Raw genomic sequence first — 24,017 nt, forward strand, 5'->3', positions numbered from 1 at the left:
TAGAATTCAAGTAATTTTAATATGCAATGCAAGCAACAAAAATAAATTATGATATAGAAGGCACAGCTATGATACAAGAAGAGATATGTCATATGGATATATGAGACTGAGGAATTGTGTGTTGTATTCAGCTAAGTCATACTCATAGAGTAGACCCATTGGAATAAATGCACTGAAGTTAATCAAGAACATTGATTTCAGTGGGTCTATTATCTGAATATATCTTAGATGCAACAATATTATTTTTTTTATTATTAACAGAGCATCTAAAGTAAGTGCTAGCATTCTCTTCTGTATACTGGAGTATCAGAATCGAAAAAAACCAGCCACTTTGCCTAGGTATTGTACTGCAAACGTTTCCACTGAAGATGTGACTGGTCTGGGAAAGATGCTCCTGTCTTGCAAGAAACAACAAAAGAAAAAAGAAGAAGATGGTCCCAGCTAAATGGGACCTTCTTTATATACAATGGAGAGGAAGGATTTGAGCCATGGAGAGAATATTTGCCTGGGTTACATCTTGTTAAACTCATTTTGGTTGACTTCGGTTTGAGTGCATAAGGACTGGCTAATTCAGCATGGTAGCAAAGGGCCAGCCAGCACCCTGGGAACTCATTTCTGCTAATGCAAAACACGTTGCAACATTAAATGAACATTCAGATTCGTAAGGTCAGAGTGTACTTTCTTTTCTATCTAGAGAAATTTTGGCACATATACTGGAACAGGGTCATCATTCTAAACCATTGCTTCAAAAGCAGCATTTGGGTCACATTCTGTCTTGAGCGAGATCATGAGCACACTCAGTAACTTTTTTTTGTTGCTGTTGTTTTGCATTTGATTCACCTAGTGATGTTAGAGGGAAATGCCTCATCCAGGACTGGAGCAAGATCATCATTAAAAGCATCAGTCATTTATGCAGGGAAATGGATAGGGAAGCAGAAAGCTCAAAAGCTGATGATCACATTACTGAGACTTGCTTCTCAGTGGGATTTCCAGTCCAGGAAACAAGTGTGCAGCGCCCATCTGCATGGAGAGAAATCCACTGTAAGCACAGAAGAAAATGTGCACAGCCTTAGCTGGACTGGGGCACTGCCTTTCAACATTACCCAAACCAGGAGAATCTTTCTTTTGCCATATATATTCTAAAATAAAACAAGTATTTTAATCCAACTCAAAAAGGCTGAATCTGTGGGCAAGTGTGTCGTTATACATTGCACACATCCATTCAAGGGACCAAGTGGCAGGGTGTCAAGAGCTTATAATATTAAGTTCATTAAAATCCACATTCTTCTGGTAAGAGATTAGGAGGTGCATCCGCAGGAGTGTCTTCATGGGGTTTCTGTCTCCAATGACACCAGTCTCTTACCTCATTCTGATACATGTGAGAAATTGGCATTTGCAGAGCGTGGATCTTTAGCATCACTCCTGAAACATAAGAAACACGTGGCACCATGTTACAGTAATTCTATAACAATCCTTTGCCAAACTATTCTACAAAATGAAGAGTAAATTGGATTGTTCCAGTGCAGAATCCCAAACTTAACAAAAAAAACTATGTTATTTTGATGTTATCCTCTTTGGCGGGGTGATCCCTTTCCATCATAGGGACACAGGTGGTGCTGTGGTGTAAACCACTGAGCCTTGGGCTTGCCGATCAGAAGGTTGGCGGTTCAAATCCCCATGGCGGGGTGAGCTCCCATTGTTCGGTCCCAGCTCCTGCCAACCTAGCAGTTAGAAAGCACACAGTGCAAATAGATAAATAGGTACCACTCTGGCGGGAAGGTAAACAGCATTTTTGTACGCTGCTCTGATTTCGCCAGAAGCGGCTTAGTCATGCTGGCCACATGACCCGGAAAAACTGTCTGCGGACAAATGCCAGCTCCCTCAGCCTGTAAAGTGAGATGAACGCCGCAACCTCAGAGTCGTCCGCAACTGGACGTAACTGTCAGGGGTCCTTTACCTTTACCTTTTATTCCCATCATATATATATGATGCCTCTGGGATTATATATATATATATATATATATATATATATATATATATATATAATAATCTCTTCATCACCCAATCATTAATAAAAACTACCAGCGCAAGGCCTACCAAATCCTTTTGGCCAGCATTCTATGGAACATGCAGCCTCAGCTATCTGAAACCCACTATGTAATGTAAATTGAGGGGAAGAACTTTCTGCCACTCTCACCATATGGCCTGTTTTATCATGGAGCTGCAACACACTATATCCCCCACTCTACAATCCCTGCTTCCTTTGTAGATTTGGAAAATGGAGCAAGAACTGGACACCAAGTAATGAATTATATCTCCAGAACTTTCGCCAGGACATTTCTTCTCTTTCATCAAAATCAAAGGAAAGAGATGATTCTGATGACAAGGCCTCCAAACTGATTTTTAGAATTATTATTACTATATTTATTAACCAACCTTCACCAGCAGGTACAACAATTTAAAAATTCAGAATGAAAAGCGATTAAAATGCATTACATGGGTTGAAAGCATATCTGCAGATTTTCACATCTGAAGCCATGAGATGACTTCAGCAATGCACCCAACTTGAAATTCAGCAACCACCAAACAGTGGTTTGAATTGTGGCATAATTATAAAAGTGCAGTAATCTAAATTGGTCTGAAGCAATTACATGATCTAAGACACATTTTCTACCCATTCCTTTGCAGCACATTTTGTCTTGTGTGAGGCTGCCCATAACCTGCCAAACTGTGTGGATACCATGCGCATACTCAGTTCATTTCATTGAGGGATTGGGCCTTTTATATTCCTACTAACCTCTCATAAATTGGTAACACTATTTCTTATAGCAGAGTGACATTGTCACCCCCCCCCCAAAAAAAACTATGAATGCCAGCTTTGTGTAAACAGAGAAAGTGTTATATTAACAAGATGTACATTATTAAATACTTTGTTGCAGATGTATATTTTATCATAGCACTGCCAGAAAACTAACTCCTGCAGCTATCATATAAATTGCTGCAAAATGTAGGTATATTGCTGGTTCTCACAATACTTTACCAAAGGTATGTGCTGTGCCTGGCAACAGAAAGGATTGTGTGAATGGGGCCTTTATTGTGGCTGAAATTCCTTGCTCCTCATAAATCATTCTGTGACTTTGCAATCTTGTTGTGACTTTTGTCTGTTCCTTAGACTAATTTATTCCTTAGGCTTCCTCATTCATGCATTTTCCCCCTTTCACATTTAAAGAAAAGCTGCTTATGCAGTAAAGTTTATTTCTGAACAACTTTCCCTTATTTGCATCACAGGATAACTTATTGTGCCTCCTTTGCGCAATATATATCTATATCTATCTATCTATCTATCTATCTATATCTATCTATCTATCTATCTATCTATCTATCTATCGTCATTTATGTGTCCTTTTTTGCTATAATTTATTTAATTTAGGGATCACCAACAGTCCCAAACTCCCTTATCCTTTATTCATCCATATGACTGTACTTTCTTATTTTATTTGCCTTTTACAATATCTATTGTAAACATTTTTGAAAATTTAGATTTTGATAAATAAGCAGTGATTTAATAAATATATTACTATTTTATATAACAGTACTTTGCACTTAATGTTCATTTAAAATAAATAAATAAATTATGTAACAATAACAATATAGTGTTCATCCACACAATCTATATTACAGTCACTCATACCCACATATGCATGCATACATACATATATACGGTACATATGACAGGCGCAGGTGGCACCGTGGTCTAAAGCACTGAACCTCTTGGGCTTGTGGATTGGAAGGTTGGCAGTTCGAATCCCCGTGACGGGGTGAGCTCCCATTGCTCTTTTCCAGCTTCTGCCAACCTAGCAGTTCGAAAGCACACCAGTGCAAGTAGATAAATAGGTACCGCTGCAGTGGGAAATTAAACGGCATTTCCATGCACTCTGGCTTCCATCATGGTGTTCCATCGTGCCAGAAACGGTTTCCACATGACCCGGAAAGCTAGCTGTGGACAAACGCCAGCTCCCTCGGCCTAAAAAGTGCAATGAGTGCCACACCCCATAGTCACCTTTAACTGGACTTAACCATCCAGGGGTCCTTTACCTTTACCATACATACATATATACATACAGGTGTATAAAAATCCATCAATATGGATTCATGATTATGGATTTATATTAAATTAAATTTAAATTATTCTCCTTCAGTACAGCATACAGTCATACCTCGGGTATGACTTATACACTTATTTATATACACTTCAGGATAAGTATTTTCGGGTTGCACTCCACGGCGACCTGGAAGTAACGGAGCGCGTTACTTCCGGGTTTTGCTGCTTGCGCATGCGCAGACGCTCAAAATTATGACACGCTCATGCGTGGAAGTGGCAAAACGCAACCCGCGCAGTTGCGTCTTACGTTCCGTTCAGGATGCGAACGGGGCTCCAAAACAGAGCCCGTTTGCATCCCAAGGTACCACTGTATGTAATGTATGGCGGGATGCAGGTTATCCTTATGTCTCTTCTACCCAGTTCTCTTTTAATATAGATTACTATTGGAACCCACTTAGCTCTTTCCTCTCTAATAATTAGCTTAACCCACTTAGCTATTTCCTCTCTAATAATTTTATGAGGGTGAATCATTGCAATTAATCTTGTTTGTATTTTCCCCCCAGACTTTCTTAGTTAAGGGAGTCTATTTTACCCCTTCATTGCCACTACATTTTTGTGTAGTTTGTGTGTGTGTGTGTGTGTGTGTGTGTGTGTGTGTGTGTGTGTGTAACTGGATTTCCTTTCTGCATTACCATTTGTGCACTCATGAGGGATGCTTATCATGGTGAAACACCTTTCTACACAGTTTTGGGCCATTTTTGTCTTCACGGGAAGGCCAGTCCAAATATTCGCGCTCCTTTCTCTTTTCTCCTACACCAATGTTGTTTTGGTTAGAAAACAAGAGTCATACAAGAAATTGAAGTTCAAAAAAAATTAAAAATGTTAGTGGCACTCTGCCCTCTGCTGGCTGAAATGTTTTTTTTTTTCCCCTTCTTCCTGCTTCTTCTGATCATGGTTACCTTCCAATCTACAACCGCAAAATGTGGCAGTATATCTTGGGAGACGTAGTGAGCCCTTGCCAAGCTGAAGCCAAACAGAGTGAATCTGTCAAATTATTTATTGTATAAGACTCTAACTTCATCAAGGTTTTGCTTATTCTGTTACTCACTTTGTGGTTTATAGGTACTCTGCAGTGGAGGACATATAGCCTGGAGAATTTACAAATATCTATCAAAAAGGCCTCTTGGAGATTATGCATATTGTCCAAAGAAGTTGCAGTTGAGATATGCAAAGACCCCAGGACCTGTTGGAGATTATGCATATTCACTGAAGAATGTACAAAACGTTCTTGAGGTATGCACATTTCCCAAGGCCTGCTGGAGAATATGTATATTGACTGGGAATGGTGCACAATTTCCTCTTTCATGGATAGATTATGAACACATATTCCTTGAGGTGCGGTGAATGTGCACAATGCCCAGCTATTATACACATCAGCCACTAAGCACACATTACCTCTAATAATGGTTGTGTTCTATTTTAATAATTCTTTCATAGGAGCATGCTATAAAACCATGGAAGAGGCTTTCTCACATCATTTGGTCCTGGTCAGTCCAAATACTAAAGATTTAGTGGTAACTGATTTCAGCTATGAGTTACATTGTATGTCTATCCTGAGTCTTTGGGGACAAACTGGATGGAAAAGAAATCTAAACTAACTAAGTACATTACTGGAGGAGAGCAGGTGCCTGATGTTATCTTCGTCTCCTGTCTTCCTCTCTCCCTCCTGGACACCCTTGTGTGAAACGAATGGAGGGGAAGAAGAGTTCAGAACCTGCTCTCCCATTGCAGGCCCAAATGCCCTGTGGGAAGGATCTTGGCGGGTAGATTTTGAAATGGACTTATAGCCATTTTTATTGTTATATTTTGACTTTACTCATAAGCCTCCTTAAAGGCGGGATATAAATGACTGGAATAAATACAATAAATAAATGGTTCACTTGGAGTTAGACTGTGGCACCTCTTTCCATCTGCCAAGATGTATGCAGTGGGGCATCTAAACATTAACTATGTATGAGGAGATAGCCAGGAGTGAAGTGGCAAAACTAGTGCTATAGCTGTGGAGGGATTGAATTATTGATATAAAAGCTTGGCTTGCTTGCTTTTTCCTTTTTTTTTTTTTTTTTAAAAAAAAGCTTCTCTCTTTGCTTTTGAATAATACATTAAATTCTGTGCCAGTAATGATCATTTTCTTAATATGCTGTGAGAAAGAATGAGGGCAAACACCACCAAAGCTTTCTCTACAGAAAGACATTGGATTGGCGGCTCAATCTTGCGAGTTGCTGCACCAGCAAAGATGCAGATAAAATGAGGACCCAACAACTGCTGTATCAGCCTATAAGAAAGGCAGTGCTTTTGCAGTAGTTACAGTGCTAGGCTAGCACTAAGGTTCAAATCCCCACAGAGCCACAATGAAGTTTGCTAGGTGACCTGGAGCCAGTCACTGCTTTAAGCCGCACCTACCCCACAGGGTTGTTGTGAAGATAAAACAGGAAGAGGAAAATTATATGTGCAACCTTCAGCTCCTTGGAAGAAAGGTGGGGTATAAATGTCATTAATAAATGTGACCCATTGGGATGCAAGCCACAAGAATGTTTCCTTTCCTAGGTGGGTCTTGAACCCTCATTCCAAGGGGACTTTTGTGCTCTCTCTAGACATCCTACCCAACAAGCTGTGTTATGTGGACTCTCCTTCCTTACCTTCGTGCAGTGTGCTCCAGACTGGTGGCTGCTAGCAGCATAAGGAAATCAAAACAGCTGCATGCCTGGGACTGACAGTAGCAGAGTGATCATGGACTGAGCCAAGTGGGGCTGATGGCACAGGCAGTGCTGTGGCATGATATTTCGGGGGGGGGTGTGTTGGTGCAGGGGTGTGTGCTGAAGGCATGCCCCCAACATTATTAGTTTATGTTTGTTCCTTCCAAGCACAGTTTTTCATGGGTTGACTTTGGTGGCATAGTCACTGCCACATTTACACTGACTTTGTTTTTTATGACTGTGTGTTTCCCCTATCCCTGAATTGATGTCCACTACACCAGCATAGTGATGCCATCCCTGCTGCAATTGGTTTATACAGGATTGCTCTGCTAATGTATTGATGGCATTATTTCAACTCAGCTAAGCCTCAGGTTACTTCTTACCTTTTACATCTCCATCCTTTCTCTCTCGCAGCCTCGTTTTTGTTCCGGAACCCATCGTGTCCCAACATTTTCCCTCATCCTTCTTTGCAATTATTTAAATACTGGTCAACCCTGTGTCTTCTCTTCTGATCCTTTGGCCTCTGATCTCTTGCTCTCCTTCTGCCCCCCACCCAGGGTGTTGTTGTTTAGATTGTATACCTGTGGGCATGGTCCTTTAAAAAATAAAAATAATTACTATACATATTCTTTACCTCCTGTGTATTTTGGAAAGTTGTTTGTCTCTTTGTCTGTTCTCTGCACTTTTGGACACCTCTTAAGATATTGTAACCAATTTTTTCATGAAGGGTCCTGAGATCAAGAATCTGGTTTTTGTCTGTGTGTTTCCCACAGCCCTTCCCACCCCAAACCCCATCTCGCCTTGCTTTGTATCCAGCCCAGCATTCAGTCTGAACCCTGCCTTGCCTTGTGTCTAGCCGGACTGCCTCCAGGTCACCTAAGGAGCTTCGTGAGTGAGGATTTAAATCTGGCTCTCCAAATTCCCAGCCCAACACTCTAACCACCACAGATTTCTGACTGAAACTACATAGTCAGAAAATATAACACTGAATCTGATTTGGCCACGCTGGCTGTCAGCACACTTTTAGACCTAGTGGATTGTGGAACAGCTTCCACCTTGGGAACCTTGCCAGACCTTTAAATCGTAACCAGAAGCCCTCTTCTGAGCACCTCCTCCTGTAGAAGTTCAGAGGGTTGTGCCAAGTCAAAGGGCCTTTTCCGCACTGGCTCCCCATCTAAGGGATGTTCTTTCTAAAGAGGCCTGTCTGGGAGCAACTTGGACATCATTTTACTGCTGGGTTTAAACTTTTCTTTACTCCCAGGCATTTGAGTGTTGGTGTTTTATTGTTGCTTCTTGGGGATCTGCTTTGTTTTAAAGTTTATTTTTTGGCAATTGTACCATCAGTTCTCAGAGTGGTTTAATTATCCATTCTTCTTCTCAGGGAACCTTACAAAATGTAGTTCTGTGTAGGGAACAGGGGTCTCCTAATAATGCTCAGCACCTTTAACAAACTACAGTTCCCAGAATTCTCTGGAGGAAGGTATGACTGTTAAATGGTATGATGTTGCTTTAATTGTATAGTGCATATGGAGTGTTGGTCATATTTATTAACTTCAGGGAGTCTGCTCTGAGGAGGACTACCACTGAATACCACCCATACATACATACAGTCATACCTCGGGATAAATATGCTTCAGGTTGAGTGCTTTCCGGTTGCGCTCCACAGCGACCCAGAAGTAACAGAGCGTGTTACATCCGGGTTTCGCCACTCGTGCATGCGCAGACGCTCAAAATGATGTCACGCACATGCGCGGAAGCGGCAAAACGTGACCTGCGCAGACGCGTCTTATGTTCTGTTCAGGATGCAAACAGGGCCGTTCGCATCCCGAGGTACCACTGTACTGAGCTTAGATGGTCTGCTGGTCTGACTCAGAATAAGGCAGCTTCCTAAGTTCTACAGAGTACCAAAAATAAATAAACAGCAACGAGAGAAGGGAGAGATCACGGCGTACAGTAGATTTGCTTGCCAAAGAGCAGCTGCTAAGAAAGCCACAAAAGGGGGAAGCAGACCAGGGATTCAGTACCAAATTACTACAAAAAGGAATGTTGGGGAGAGAAGCAAATGCCCTCCCAAATTCAAGGAGGGGTGTCAGGAGCACAAAAGGAGCATTAATGGAAGAGTCTCAGAAAACACAGAGGGCAAAATGAAGAAAACAGACAAGGAGGCATAGAGAAGGGGGGAAATAAATGGAGCCAATTCAAGCAGCAAAGTCAAATAACAGGAAGCCAAGAGAAAAGGGGAGATCCCCAAACAGAACACCTGCCTGGCCTGTAGCAGATCCAGTTTGAGCATTAACACCACTAGCATTTTATCATGAATGTAGCATTTAGTTGGGCTTTTAAATTTGGGCGTGGGAGAAAGATTCTGAATGGCATCCATTTATTTACTGCTGCAATACATTGCAGTAATATTTGGGACTTCTGGATTGATGTCCAGGGGGGAATTTCTGAAAGGTGGCACTTTGTCCTGGATCTTAGGCAAGTCAATCAAAAAATTGCAGGTTTTTTGGCGTTTTTGGGAAGGAAAAGAAAGAAAGAAAGAAAGAAAGAAAGAAAGAAAGAAAGAAAGAAAGAAAGAAAGAAAGAAGCTCAACAGCTTTGGGGATTGTCTAAAAAAAGCATCAAACACTAAAAACTTCCTGATACAGGGCTGCCTTCAGATGTCTTCTAAAAGTTGTGTAGTTCTTAATCTCCTTGACATCTGAAGGGAGGGTGTTCCACAGGGAGGGAGCCACTACCAAGAAGGCCCTCTGCCTGGTTCCCTGAAACTTCACTTCTTGCAGTGAGGGAACTACCAGAAGACCTTCAGAGGAGGACCTCAGTGTCCGGGCTGGACGATGGGGATGGAGATGCTCCTTCAGGTATTCTGATATTATCTATCATTTCTCTGGTGGCCTTCTTCTCAAATTAAGAATGCCCCATCCACCCAAAAGAGTGGGCACGATCCAGCCAAAGTAATGCACTTCTACATCCCATTTAGTCCAATGGGATAGACTTTAATGTGCACTTACCTGCCCCACCGAAATCTATTGTGGCTTATAATCATTCTTTATTATGCCTGCAGTGGGCACAGAAAAAGAAAAAAAAAGCAGTAATAGCACTGTAATCTGCATGCTGTTTGAGAAGGCTTGTCTTGTCCTAACTGAATTCGCAGGGTGGTCTGTCTACTTGGGATCATTTTCTTCAACTTTAGAAAGCTTAATCCAATTGCCGTGCAATTAGTACTGCAGTTCTGTGGGCTTCTTTTCCACTAAAAGTTTTGGAAGAAGATTAGGATTGATTCACACGACCTAGTTACAAAAAAGCTGATGGGCAGAAGGGCTTTGGCTGCTCTAGTAGCACCAAGAAGTTTCCACTGAAACCTCTGCTAAAATAGGTTGAAAAGGCTATCTTTTCACAGAGGTTTCAATGGAATCTGCCTGGTGCTGTTGGAGCAACAAAGCCCTTGTACTGCAGTTCCCAAATGCCCAGTAACCGGCTGGCTCCCAGGCCATGGGGAAGCACTGCACACTGGCCCCATCCTACCTGCAAATCCCCTGGTGTCATTATGGCATCAGATGATTGGCAGGTGGGTTCTTCTGTCCACCTCTCAAAGTTGGCCTGTGGGGGTCTGTCAGGCTAAAAAGGTTCCCCACCCCGACCTAGTACACAAGGAAGTCATTATCTTTGTTGCCATTTTGCCCATCATAATCAGAATTGCAGAGCAGGAAGGGACTCTGGGGGTCATCTAATCCACCTCCTGCAATGCAGGAATCTTTTTGCCCAATGTGGGGCTCAGACCCACAACCCTAAGCTTAAGAGTCTCCTGCTCTACCAACTGAGCTATCCCAGGGGAAATAGTATGAAGTACTCAGATGGCCATTTCAAGCTCTGATCCCTGATGAGCCTCTGCTGACCTGGCTAGTGTCAAAAAGTCACTTTGCTTGCTATGTGTCTGAGCTCATGGTCTAACACTGAGATGACAGCATCATAAGTTCTGTGAGGTCAATGAGACTTCCTAATTAGCACATCTAGGATTAGGGATGGGGGAAGAATGTCATTTCCATTTGCAAACAAACTGGACTCATCTTCACCTCCAAGACTAATAGACAGCTTGGAACAGTATTCCCCTTTCAATTTTGCAGTTCTCTGAATTTTTCATTATAGGAATGCATGTAAATACATTTTAAAATATGCCTTTCGGGGGAAATACATTTAGAAATATAGGTTAAAATAAATATTCAACTATGTATTTTTAAGTAAGCATTTAAATCTGTATTTAAATCTTAACTTTTGCCCAGATTTTTATTTTAATTACGGATTAATGAGATAACAGAACACATGCAATGTTGACATGGAGTGAAACAGACACACTGTGCCATCCCTACACTCCTTAGGCTCCCTCACTTCACACATAGTTCACTGTGTCTGTAAAACTAGTGTCTGCAGACAGCAAATGAGTATGTCATACCAGTGCTTTTGCCAGGGAGCTCTGTTTGGTCATGGCAGCCTACCATGCATACAGATGGAGGAGAAATCAAGCATTTGCCATGTAACGTATGACGAGACTCTGAAAAGGTTCAGAAGGAAAAAGAGAATGCACACCAGCTGATTTGCCTTCTGCACTCTGGAATCTACATTAATAGTCTTCACAAGATAATTCAAGTAACGTAAAACCAGCTACCCAGATTCCTTCCCTGCCTCCTTTTTGTCCCCTCTTCATTTCTTAATCATACTGCATCCTATTCGATATGGTTTCTAAATGTAAACCCAGTTATGGAAGTATTTGTCATGGGGAAATATTTAATTGACAGGCTTTGAAGAGGCAAACCGCCTGTACATTTTATCTTAGGGTATTCTCTATTTTGCCTATTTTAATATAACAGGACTAGTATTGTGATCTCTGCATCCTCATCGCTTGGACAATACAACTGCACACAGTTTACAATTTACTATTTCTTTCTTTTTTTAAAAAAAAATCCATTCATGAAGCTATAAAAAGAAAGAAAAGAAAAAGAGTATATAAAGCAGATCCTGACTTCAGATTTGGAATAATCATTCACACCCTTGATCTACAGCAGGCTAGCTAGGAATATGCTTTAGTGCTCTCCAGCACTGCCAGAGCATTGCAAGCCAACCCTGTAAGCCTGTATCCATGGAAACGTCCTACTGAAATAAGAGGCATGATAGCAAATCAATCGTTTTATTTTGAGAAAGGACTATAACAATGTCTCCGAATGTCTTATACAGCCCATGTCCAAAAAGCCTACATGTATTTAATTAAAACAGGGGGCAGGGGAGATTGCTCTTTAAGACCAGTTGAGGCTAAATATTATTTGCTGTGACAATCAGCGAACAAGTCAGATGCTGACAGTACAGTGAAACAAAGCCAAAGCTGGAAGGAGCAATGCTTAATGAAGTATAAAATTGTTTAATTTAGCATCTATTTTTTCCTTTCTGGGCACATGCTAGATGACGCTCAAAGCATGCCTGCGGAGTCTGGGGCGCATCACCAATCGGATACTGGTTATCTAGTTAGGAAGCAGTATCTGGTCTTTCTGGTAACAAATTAGTCTCCAGTACAGTGGTACCTCGGGTTAATAACTTAATTCGTTCTGGAGGTCCGTTCTTAACCTGAAACTGTTCTTAACCTGAGGTACCACTTTAGCTAATGGGGCCTCCCGCTGCCGCCACACCGCTGCCGCACAATTTCTGTTCTCATCCTGAAGCAAAGTTCTTAACCTGAGGTACTATTTCTGGGTTAGTGGAGTCTGTAACCTGAAGCGGCTGTAACCTGAGGTACCACTGTATCATGACTCTTGCCCATGCAATGATGCAGTCTCCATCAGATGCCATTTCAGAGTCATGTTGCCAGTTTTTGACTGACCCCTGCTTCTGTGTCTTCAGCAGCAGCTTGATGTCCAGGAATGCAAAGCAGCTGTGATTCCTACATTGCAGGGGGTTGGACTAGATGACCCTTTAGTGATACAATTCTAGGATTCTGTTATTCTTATTTCTGCTGACCGAGCTGCTTTTAAAATCGCAAGAGCATGGCAGGCCAGTTCCCCCCCTGATTACTTGATAACCCTACTCGGAACATGCTGCTTAACTGCAAGTCTTAAGATTTGGTGATGCTTTTAAAAGCTGAAATATGCATAATTTCTCTTAGTAGTAACACACAGGGAAGAAATGTGGATCTGTGAAGAGATGCTATTTTTTTTTTATGCCAGTTATCTAGCCACCAAATATGAATACCCCTTATTAGGACAAAGGTTTATGCATATAATCTCATGAAGAAGCCTGAGTACTTTTGCTGTCAATAAAGTTGATTTTAGATGATGGATTCTGTAAATGCCTTTTCTGAGAGCTTCATTAAAAATCAGTGATATCATCTTTGCCTTGAGGTATTTCCGGTGCTGTTGGCTCATGTAAGTTCCAAGATATGGTCTACCTTCCTCCCACTTCCAATATGAAAGAAATCTCAAGCTTTTCTAAAAAGAGAACAGAAGTACCAGACACTCCTCACAACAATCTTATAGATCTGCTCTTGAGAAATATTGTCAGCTACAGCCCATCAGTTGGTGGTACACAGGTAACTGCTGCCACCATCTAAATAGGACCTTCTTCTCCCACCGCTAGAAACATAAATAATAATTTATGATTGCATAGATCTGATGAGATCATAAGGACAATGATCTCATCTGTTGTTTCCAAAAGGTTTCATGAAATAATGCATTTCAGCCAAATGACCATGCAATCAAACACATTAATAGCTCCTCCTAACTGCTGAGCCAACTCAAATAAGCCATCTCACATGCTACTTTTCCCTAGCAAAAATTATCTTTTCTAACATATAAATGGCATCACACATCGGTTCTGGGGCAGTTGCACAGAACTAGGAATCACCGCATATACAAATTCCTTGATCTGTGTACTTGGAGTATCAAAAATACACTGATATTAATATTTGAAAACAACAACCACAACAATCTTATAGTTTAATCTTCATAGTGAAAAATGTAACATAGGAAGCAATCGCAAAGGCGTGTTAAAATGTGGGTTGATTCTATGTGTGGTGGGCCAATAATAGAATCATAAATTTGGAAGGGACCCTGGGGATCATCTAGTCCAACCCCCTGCAATGCAGGAATCTCAGCTAAAGTATCCACATCAGATGGCCATTCAACCTCTGCTTAAAAACCTCCAAGGAAGTGGAGTTACGTTATAGCAAAGCAGCCTGTATGTCCAGGTTCTGATTTTCTCTCTCAGATGTGTTTACAGATTAAGTAATAAAATAAGAACATCAAGACTTTTGTATGTAGTCAAGCAATAAATCAGGTGCATGCCAAAATCCAGCCCACACACCAAGACCTCCAATTTTGATACATATCTAAAAACATGCAAATGAACCTTAGCAGTACACCATTAAATTAATATCTAGAGTAACCTGTCCATTCTTTTTCCAGAGAGCAAAAGCCATGCCTTCCTTGGAAAGTTAACTATAGCATACAAACTGTAATGACATGTCTCTGGTCTGGCAGGTGTCTACGCTGACAACTCGTGGCATGCCACAGCTGCTAGTGAAACAACGTATTCGAAAATGCCCCAAGTCAGTTTGCGGTACAGTCTCATAAAGCACTAGTATAGGGTACATTACCGCTTCTGACAGCTGTGTCTGCTTTGCTTCTGCTTTCTGCAACTACCAGAAAGTAACTCATGCCTAGAAAAGATTTGTATCCTGCTAGGTCCACATAATTCAGCACTTGGTTTGCCTCAGCTTTAGTCCCTCTGGGTTTTCTCATGAAGGCCATCCGCAATGCTATATCTAATCCTTTAATCCACCACCATACCTGCTTACCACATTATTGCTGTCTTGAGGGGCTACAGCAACAAAACCAGGACAAAAATAAAAGAGAACAGCCTGCTCCAGCCACTATTTTGATTGCATCTTCAGGACGATTGGTGCTCATTGCGCTATTGGGGCGGTCACACACAATCCCACTGTTTGCATCTGCAAAACCTTTGGGGTGGTCACACTGCTTCATTTCCAATCAGTGCATTTCCTGTAGTCTTCTGCTGAAATCCTGTAATTTTATAAAGCACAGGTGTTCTGGTTTATTTTTGTCCCACTTTCATTGGGCTATACAGTCATACCTCGAGTTGAATGTGCTTCGGGTTGAACACGTTCGAGTTGCGCTCCGCGGCAACCCAGAAGTAACAGAGCACGTTACTTCCAGGTTTCGCTGCTTGCGCATGCACAGACGCTCAAAATGACGTCACGCACATGCGTGGAAGCGGCGAAACGTGACCCGCACACGCGCAGATGCGCCGTCGCATCTTACGTTCTGTTCGGGATGCAAACGGGGCTCCCGAACGGATCCCGTTCGCATCCCGAGGTACCACTGTATAGCAATAATGTGGTAGCATTTGGAAAGCATCACAGAACAAACCAGAATGGGGGGAGGGGGGAATCACCATTAAAGCACTACTGTTGCGTCAAGGGCATGTTGCAGAATACACCTGCAATAAAACATTAGTCTGGAGGGTATAAGGAGTAATGGGCTTTCAGGAGGAACTGATAGGATATGCCCTGGTTGGGAATGAAGCAGTATGACCACCCTAACACTTATCCAGGCGTAAATACTGTTGAAAGTGGGATTACATATAACTGCCCCAATAGCATCATGAGCATACATTATCATGGATAAGCAAATAATGGGATATCTGGACAGCCCTAATTCACCTCTGTTGGGTACACTGCCATTTTCAACACTGTATCTGACTTCCTGAGGACAAGCGCCCATGGCCCTTTCAGTCATGGATTCTACCAAACCATGCAGATGTCCTAGCTGCAGGCCTATATTATTATTAATAATAATAATAATAATACCGCTCTATACCCGGAGGTCTCAAGGTGGCTCGCAGAAGAAAACCAGAACAGAAAACTACATAATATATGTTCAAGATAAAAACAACAACCCCATAACCCCCCCCCAAAAAAAACACATGTTAAAAGGGCATAGGATACATCCTATATACATCCTAAATAGTTATCCGTAACGTCTTTCTGCTTTTACTCCTATTCTAAATCCGGCACATGTTTTCATGTTTTGAATGCAGATATCCCATTTGTTTACTGTGTCAATGTGTAAAATAAAAATAAATTTATGTTGTTCCATAAGTAGGAATATAAAAAATGAACAATTTATTTATGCCATGAGGTTTCTTGAACCTAACATCATATAGGACAGCAGGTTTGGGAAAGGTGGGTGTGGTTTTCTCAAAGTCACCTGGGGGGCCAGTCCCACCCGCTGGTTGTCTGCAGCAAACACAAGTCTCTCCCAGCCAGGTGACTAAGTAAGAAAAGGTTACAAAAGAGTGGCGTCTTTTTGTGCAGCCAACAAATACCTTATGTCTGAGCATGCAGACTAGCAAAAATGTTTGTAGGATACCAGTTTTTCTGGGTTTACTTCACAAACTATATTTCCACATCTCTCAGTAATCAGAGGTAAAGTAATCTAATCCTTACTAGAAAGTTGCTAAAACTGGGGGTAGGATTTGGGGGGACATGTTGGAGGGTAAAAATATATGGACATTGTAAATAATAACCCTTCAGAGCCTTTGTCTATGGCAAAATGAGTGGGCACGAAGTAAGTGCCTTCCTAATGGGTCTCAATGCACTTAGGGTCTTCCTTCAAGGACTCACCTTATGACAGCAAGTCATCACGGGTCTTCTCCATAACTGCTCTCTCTTTGGTAGCATCCTCTAAAAGTGGAAGAGTGGACACCTTTGGCAGTACTTTGCACTGGAACGTTGAATAACCACGTAACGGTGTGCTGCTTGGTGGAACTTCTTGGTCTTGTGAATGTTTCTCCAGCAAACCGCTCCTCCTGCAGAAAGGCTGTGAAAAGCCACTAGTTGTGTCTGAGCAGATGGAACCAAAGAGTGGCAAAAATGTTGGCCTGCAAATGTGTGCCATGGTGGTAGAATTTTGAGCACTGAGTTCAAATCTGAAATCTTTGATATAGGACAGGGCTTGATTATTCAGCTGGGCATATTCAAAGGGTAGTTTATTTTTTGCAACTGGACCCATGCAGTTTAGGATACTTGTGTTTTTCTGGTCTTCAAAACAAATGAGACCTTCCTTTTGATCTGCAAGAGACGTAACACTAGCACCAATATTTGACTCAATGTTACAGTGGCTTGAAGGGTGGCTGGAAGAACCTTTTGGGCTTGGGGCTATACAGTTACATTCATTTTCTATTTGGTTTGTGAATTGAACTATAGCGTCTGTATCACTGCTCACTTCATTTCCAACGCAATCATCTTCCAAGTGATTACTTGCAGAGTCATGATTGATCTTTAGGGAAGCAACCTGAGTGACACAGTGTTCCAAAAGCCTCTTTACATTCGTGTCACTCTCCTTGGATGTCTGGCTGATCTGGCTTTGGGGTTGACTGAGATTCAGGGGCTCAGTTGGCTTGTCACATTCAGCAGACCAGGTTTGATCCTTCATCTCATTTTCCTCTCCAGTCTCTAGAGAATCTGGAGAGGTTGCAGCAGTCATATAAGAAGAACATGATTCTGCATCATGGTTATCCATTACCAGTGGGTTATCATCAGTTGGGCAAATTGTCTCCAGATTCAAAACTTCTAGTGAAAGAGTTTCATTGCTAGGATCTGTGCATTCTTCTATGAGAGATATCTTCTCCATTAAAGAAGAGCTCATTAGGAGATCATCCCAACTCTCTGATCTCTGTGTGTTGCACGATATGCTGTTGTCTGTTGTGAGCCCAGATATTGCACTCCAATTTCCTTCCCTGTCTTGAGAACTTTCTTGAGTTGAGCTGCACGAAGGAACATCACTTTGGCTTTGTTCAGTTCTGTCCGCTGAATATACCTCAGTTCCATTTTTGCAGTCAGCTGGAGATGTCTCTGCGTTGTTTTTATTTTCCTCAGAAGCTGATTTACACATGTCTGGGCATGTGCTGAGACTGGTGGGCACTGGCTCACCATCTCTCTCCATCTGTGGGGGAGGGTTCTTGGGAAAGTCTTGGGGGGAAATCAAGCCTGGGTTTTTTCTCAGCCAGTTGATGATTCCCATGGTCAGGGAGAGCTCCGTATCACAGAGCTTAAGCAAGCATTCCTTCCCTTTCCACGTGCTGTGAAGGAATCCTTGGCTGATTATGTCAATGGCTGGTTGAGAAGCCATATTTTCTTCCGACCCTACATGAAAGCTGTAAATTGATAAAGGGATTTCAATAGCCTTTTCTGAAGTGCTTTCAGACATACATAGGTCATCATCTAGAACTGGGCTGATCTGAGCCTCATTGGGATCATAAAATAGTTCATAAAGGGCATCGCCACTATAACTGTCTCTTGGAAACCTACCTGGTACCCCAGGGGACTGGTCCTCCCTTATTTCATCATCTTGCCCAGGAGAAAATGAATCATAATATCCTTCATCACTGGTTGACATAGATTCCTGGTTATCACTCTTTGGGGTCCCTGTATCTATGGAACTCTCTTTGGAAGAGTCAGGGGAAGAAAGCAGATCAGTCACGGAGGCACTGGTCTCATTTCTGGACTTTCCCAGTTCACTACTGGGTATTTTCAGAAGCCTCCTATCAAACAGGGTCTTCTGATGCAGCTGCACTGATTTGTTAATGTTGTCCCAAAGTTTTGCAAAGTCTCCTGCTTCGTTCTGGGCTGGGGATGCAAGCTGTTCCACTCCACCTTGAAAGGTTCCCATAGCAGGACTATCTTTCTGTTGCGATTGCCTGAGCGAGATTTCTTTGCTAACCTCCAGTTCCATATTAGCTGAGCTCTCGTCTGCGAAGATCTCTCCGCACCCAGTGAGAGAATCAAAGCTCTTCAGGGAAGCAACATCTTCGCACAGAGCACTGGAGTACTCATAGGAGGACTCTGAGAGCAGCTCGCCATCAGAAAATTCTTGTGCCAAACAGTCAGCAGAAAACGTTTCTCCGGCTTTGAAGAAATACTTGCCGAACCTGCCTGCCAACTCTGACTTGCAGCCTGGAAATGGCAGCCTTTTTTGTTTCTCTGACAGCAAGGAAAGACTCTCTGGCTTGGTTTTTTTCATGTGAAATATATCCCGGAGGCCTTTTTTGGATCGCTTCAGGGAAATCCTCTTCCTTGGGATACTTTTTGCAACCGCTGGCACAAAGGGCACCTGTGGCACAAAGTTTCGGTAATCAATCATCTGCTGTGGGCTGTTCAAGAAGTGGCTCGAGTTGCCCACCGATTCTTTCTTGCTGCTAGAATTCTGTGTGTTCCCAATTCCAGAAAAACTGGCACTGTTGATCATCCGCCCTTTGCTTCTCCCAGGAGCTGCAACGCCTTCCTCCGAGATCTTGTTATTGTAGCTGCAGTGTTCAGTTTTGTCCACACCTCCCAGAACACAGTCGTGGGTTTTACTTTTCCGTACAGGTTTGTAGAAGGATTCTGGGAGCAACAGGATGCTCTCACTAGATCCAGTCTTGATTGAGCTGTTGGAAATGCTGTCGCTTCTATCTGCAGAAAAACTTGCTTTTTGGATTTCAACTACAGGGTGGCTCCTTTCTCTTATGTCTGTTCCTACATTGCCCTTTTCCCCAGGACTCAAGCTCACTAAAGGTAATTTCTCATGGGTCAGCTGCATGCTGGATTTTATAAAGGTTTTTCCTCTTTTGAACTCCATGTTGTCTCATCACATCTGGATCTACAATCAAAACAAAGAGTAAACTTAAGGAGTACCTCCAGGATTCACTTGGTGGCAAGCAACCACCAAAAAAAAAATATGCTTCTGGGAGACTTTGTCTAAAATCAGGATTTTAAAAGATGATGATGATGATGATGATGATGATAATAATAATAATAATAATAATAATTTTATTATTTATACCCACCCAAGTCAAGAAGCAAAGGCTTAAAATATCCTAAGCAAAACTAACACATCTAGATTTATTCAAGTTCTTGCTTCCATGTTCCCTCTAAAATGACAATAAGCGGTGAGACACTTAGTAGTGTCTGTTCAAATAATGTTTCCTGATGTTCAAAGTGGGTTGTGGCAAGGTCAGGAAGTAACTACTCTTGCCTTCTTAGGAATGTTCTGTGCACTTTGAATATCCTGGTTCTAGATTTAGTACTGTGCTGCAGAACTGGGTTAGTCCTTTGTGCAAGACATTTCCACCTGCTGTGTTGTGCTTGAAAAATGGTTGTTTAGTCAATAGCAACTTGGATGTATTTTGTTTTTCAAAATTTAGATTAAATTGATGACCTGGTCCTTAATCTCCCTGTTCCATCATGACTCTTTCAAGATTAGACTGTTACTATAATCTGAAAATGGCAGATTGCTCCACTGAAGTCAATAAAGCATCATAGTTTTTAGAAAATTTGTTTACACTAATTTTTTTTATACTAAATTTATAATTTCCCCGCTACAAATAACAATCATAGCTTGCTTTCCATTGCTCGCACATTCTACTGTCATCTTTCATCAAGCCACAGCTTTATTTCTAACTGTTATATAAATAATTGCAGCCACAGTATATGGATATTCACCATTTGCAAACTGAGCCATATGACCATTTTTGACATAGTGAAGTTACTCCAGATTTTCACTGACCTTTTGAATATTCCAGCATCTGGTGAGATTGTATGCCATATATCATATGACAGAAAACATTGGGATCTTTCTAAGTTATGCTCAAAGTAGACCCATTGAAATCAATGGACATGTTAGTCCTAACTCAATGGATTGACTCTGAGTATGACCCCATTGTGGGGAAACTAGCTAGGCTGTGTACGTTTCTATCCTGGAGTTTGTCAGACCACTATTCATCATACCAAAATAATGAGGAAATTTGTAACCATGCCAAAAATAATTGTGTGAATCAATCCAAGTCTCCTTAAAGTAAAGGGTAATATATTGGCTAAAATACAGCACTTTGACTTAACTGGAGTGCAGATCAACCTACTTTATTGTCAGGATACAGAGAAGCACAATATGTTGTCATTTTTATTTTATTTTTAAAAGATTTAACTTATCAAAGAATCAAACAAATGCTTTATGCTTTACAGTGTATCCTAGATTCATTGAATTAAAGCTGCAATCTTTAAGCCCCATTTAACTTAATTTGGACTTACTTTTAAGTAGACAGGTATAGTGTTGCATTAAAAATGGCCCATTTGGGAGCTGCCATTGGATTTTTATATGTATTGGTATTCAGGAGCTGGACTTATATCTAGAATCTCAGATTACTTTTCTGCTTTTTGATGCTTGGTTATAAGGATTAGGGGGGGAAACAGCTTTAATCATCATTGAAAAAAGGACTGTAGTTTTCATTCCTTTTTTCTAAAGCTTCTTTTCAAATTGTGCATTTGTCACTGTCACAATTTAATTAAAAGATTTAATCATTATCTCTCACATAGTGTGCTTTAATGGCAATTTATTAAAGACATTTTTCACTGAGATTGTTGCCTATTCTATTTGTTGTTATGGTTTTTTTAAAAAAAACAGCTAAGATGAAAATGGCTTGAGAGTATTTACATATTTTTATTCTCTATTTTAATTCTCACATTCTAAATGCAATGCATATAGATATCACAATTTTTGTATTTCACAGTTTAATAACTGTATTTATTGATATTAAGGCTTATAGCCAATTTGACAAATTACTCTTCTATTCATTTAGAGTGTGATGCAGATATACATTTAAATAACTATTGATCATCTCACTGCTCAAACTGATCGCTCTAATAATAGCCTCTCCATTTCCCTTTGAAAGAAAAATTGAAAAAAGGTGACACAATGGATTTTTGTCAGACAAGAATGTTATTTGTGTGTTATTATCATCATTCTAAATAGAATAATGCAACATAGGCTCCCATCCTTAAAGCATCCTACATGCTTGGAGCACTGTTTTCTTTTTGTTTCATCAGCTCTCTTTATCATCTGCCTCTCTAGGGTAAAATAGCTTTCTAATTTGAATATCATTTTAGGTCAGTCTCTGATTTCCTCATGAATTGGCCAAAACATGTAAATCTCCATTGGGGTTCTTTTCAGGCTTAATATGCTCAGGAAATAAAAATTGCAAATCCTCTGAACATTTAAACTGTTTATATTTTTACAGTATTAAACCTATCTGTATAGACCTTCATTTTTTAAGTAAAGTATAAATGAGAAACCTGTACCTTAAATTAAGCAAAGCCAACTATTCGTTTAAATGAAGGATGCTATGTAGCTAGAAAAGGCCTTAGTTATCACACATCTTCAGTTTTGTGAGAATGAATTACCCAGCAGTATTGGGGGTATTACTATTTCCCCTTCTTTATTGTGCAGGGTACATACAGTAATATTTCCAGACAATCAGCACAATGGATAGCTCCCTGTGTCAATCCTCTGATCGAAGAAGAATTGCGATAATTGCTCTTTCACAGCTAATGCAGAAATGGATGGCTGGGGAAGAATAACAGCGCACAGGAATGCGGGCAAGAAATTAATTTGCTTCGCAAGATTTCCTTCATGGCAACAGTGTGCTACAATAGTTTATGCAGGTCTTCCTCGCCCCTCCTTGAAGCTGAGAGATTCCCCCCCCCCCTTCTTCTTCACACCTTATGGAATAACTGCATGGCAGCCAGCACAGTAAGCTAACCAATCACTAGCCTACCTCCAGAGGGGAGAGAGAGGAGAGAGCTCAACAACAACAACAAAAATCTTTGCAGTATACCTGAGAGGAAATCAGCATTTCATTTCTGGCTGTATTTGGCAGCCCGCTGTATTAGCCCTCAAAGCTTCCACCCTGCCAGATCTCATCACCTTTGCTGTTCAGTGCCTACACAAAGAATGAATAAGCACATTAAGGTCCGGCATCAGAAAGAAAAGCAACGAAGAAGCAACTAGCCCAAAATAATCACATACACACACTGCCACTGGGACAAAGAAAAACAAACACACCACACCCTTGCACCAAAAAACCTAGTAAAAAGACAAGGCAACAAAAGATCCTACTCACCATGTTTTACCATCCCAAAAGCAGAAATCTTTGCAATTATATTCTTGTTGCTGAGGCTGCCAAGTGTTTTATGCAAAAGCTCCTGTAATGCATGTGAGACTCTAAGGGGCTGGTTGCTTCTCTTTGCTTCTTTGCTCCTCCTCCTCCTCTCTCTCTCTCTCCCTCCCTCCCTCCCTCTCCTCCTCTTCCCCAGCTTTGAAATATTCCCAGGTATTTGATATCACACCCTGCATGGACTTCAGGTTTTCACATGTAGCCAATTTTAGAACAGAGAGGATTCTTTCAGCCATCTGTAAACACCAACTGTTAGCACCCACACCAAAGGATTTGTGCTTCTTGTTATTCTCTGCAAATAAAAGGTTTTGAAATGCCCAGATTCCCCCAGTGTTTATAATGCTGGTTTTCAAAGACGATTAGGGCATGGATTGATATCTAACAGTTTGTAAGCAGACGTCATTATCCATTGTGTAGTAAGGTCGCTGTACTGTGTCCCTTTTTGAAGATGTTTAAATGGAGCATAGTGGGGAAGAAGATAGCTCTCTGTGTCTTCTGCTTATTCAGAAGGCATTTTGCATCAGAAGGGAGATGGGAGGTGAGAAAGGTGGCAGCAAAAAGCTTCCTACATTAAAAAAAGACTCAGGGCACTTCTAATCTGTTGCTTTTTTGTGGGTGGGGCTCAGTCACATACTGGCAAATTCACATTGTACAACTGAAGTGGATTTGGTTCTCTTTTGGAAGGCACTTCCGAAAACAACCTGACTTTCTGCAGTAAGGAAAGTGGTGTGAAAATAATAACTGCTTGATATCACTTAGGCTGCACTACACATGTATAATCTCCCAACAAATAAATCAGAATTAATGCTCAAAGAACAGTGGATATCTTATAACCTCCCATAAACTTTGTGCAGATAAAGCAGCACAAATGTTCAGTGAACAGGCCTTCTGGAAGTAATTTTAGTCATTTCTTCTTCAGGGCCATTGCGGTCTGTAAACATTTTCTGTTTTATTTAAATGCCCGAAAAGAACCTGAGAAGAGCCCATGTGGTCCAGGAAACATCTCTCACAGTGGTCAGCCAGTTGCCTGTGGGAAGCCTGAAAGCAGTACCTGAGCAGAGGAGCACTCTTCGCATTTGTGATTTCCAGTAATGGGTATTCAGAGGCTA

The 24,017-nt window shown here is 41.2% G+C and overlaps 1 protein-coding gene and 1 long non-coding RNA gene across 3 annotated transcripts in view; one reads left to right on the forward strand and one right to left on the reverse strand.

Annotated features, from left to right (window-relative positions):
• LOC144327984 (uncharacterized) overlaps positions 1-22,563 on the forward strand; it is a 72,167-nt gene extending 49,604 nt beyond the window's left edge. Inside the window, exon 3 of the long non-coding RNA XR_013393177.1 lies at positions 22,182-22,563. This is a non-coding gene — a long non-coding RNA (uncharacterized LOC144327984). The remainder of the gene's footprint in view (positions 1-22,181) is intronic.
• On the reverse strand, positions 1-23,439 carry AMER3 (APC membrane recruitment protein 3). Of its 2 annotated transcripts, XM_028730649.2 has the most exons (4): positions 22,855-23,438; positions 22,570-22,674; positions 16,544-19,559; positions 1-1,422 (listed from the first exon to the last, which is right to left on the reverse strand). In XM_028730649.2, the coding sequence occupies exon 3, from the start codon at positions 19,536-19,538 to the stop codon at positions 16,545-16,547; it is 2,994 nt and encodes a 997-aa protein (XP_028586482.2). In that variant the 5' UTR covers positions 19,539-19,559; positions 22,570-22,674; positions 22,855-23,438; the 3' UTR covers positions 1-1,422; position 16,544. The 2 variants fall into 2 exon arrangements, with proteins under 2 accessions (XP_028586482.2, XP_077786228.1); XM_077930102.1 differs by lacking the exon at positions 22,570-22,674 and having other exon boundaries at positions 22,855-23,439.
• Positions 23,440-24,017: the final 578 nt, after the last annotated feature.

The sequence above is a fragment of the Podarcis muralis genome, chromosome 6 (genome assembly GCF_964188315.1).
Source record: "Podarcis muralis chromosome 6, rPodMur119.hap1.1, whole genome shotgun sequence".
NCBI lineage: Eukaryota > Metazoa > Chordata > Lepidosauria > Squamata > Lacertidae > Podarcis > Podarcis muralis.

Coding starts and splice junctions, on each gene's coding strand:
- AMER3 (XM_077930102.1), bottom strand. CDS start 19,538: ATGGAGTTCAAAAGAGGAAAAACCTTTATAAAATCCAGCATGCAGCTG.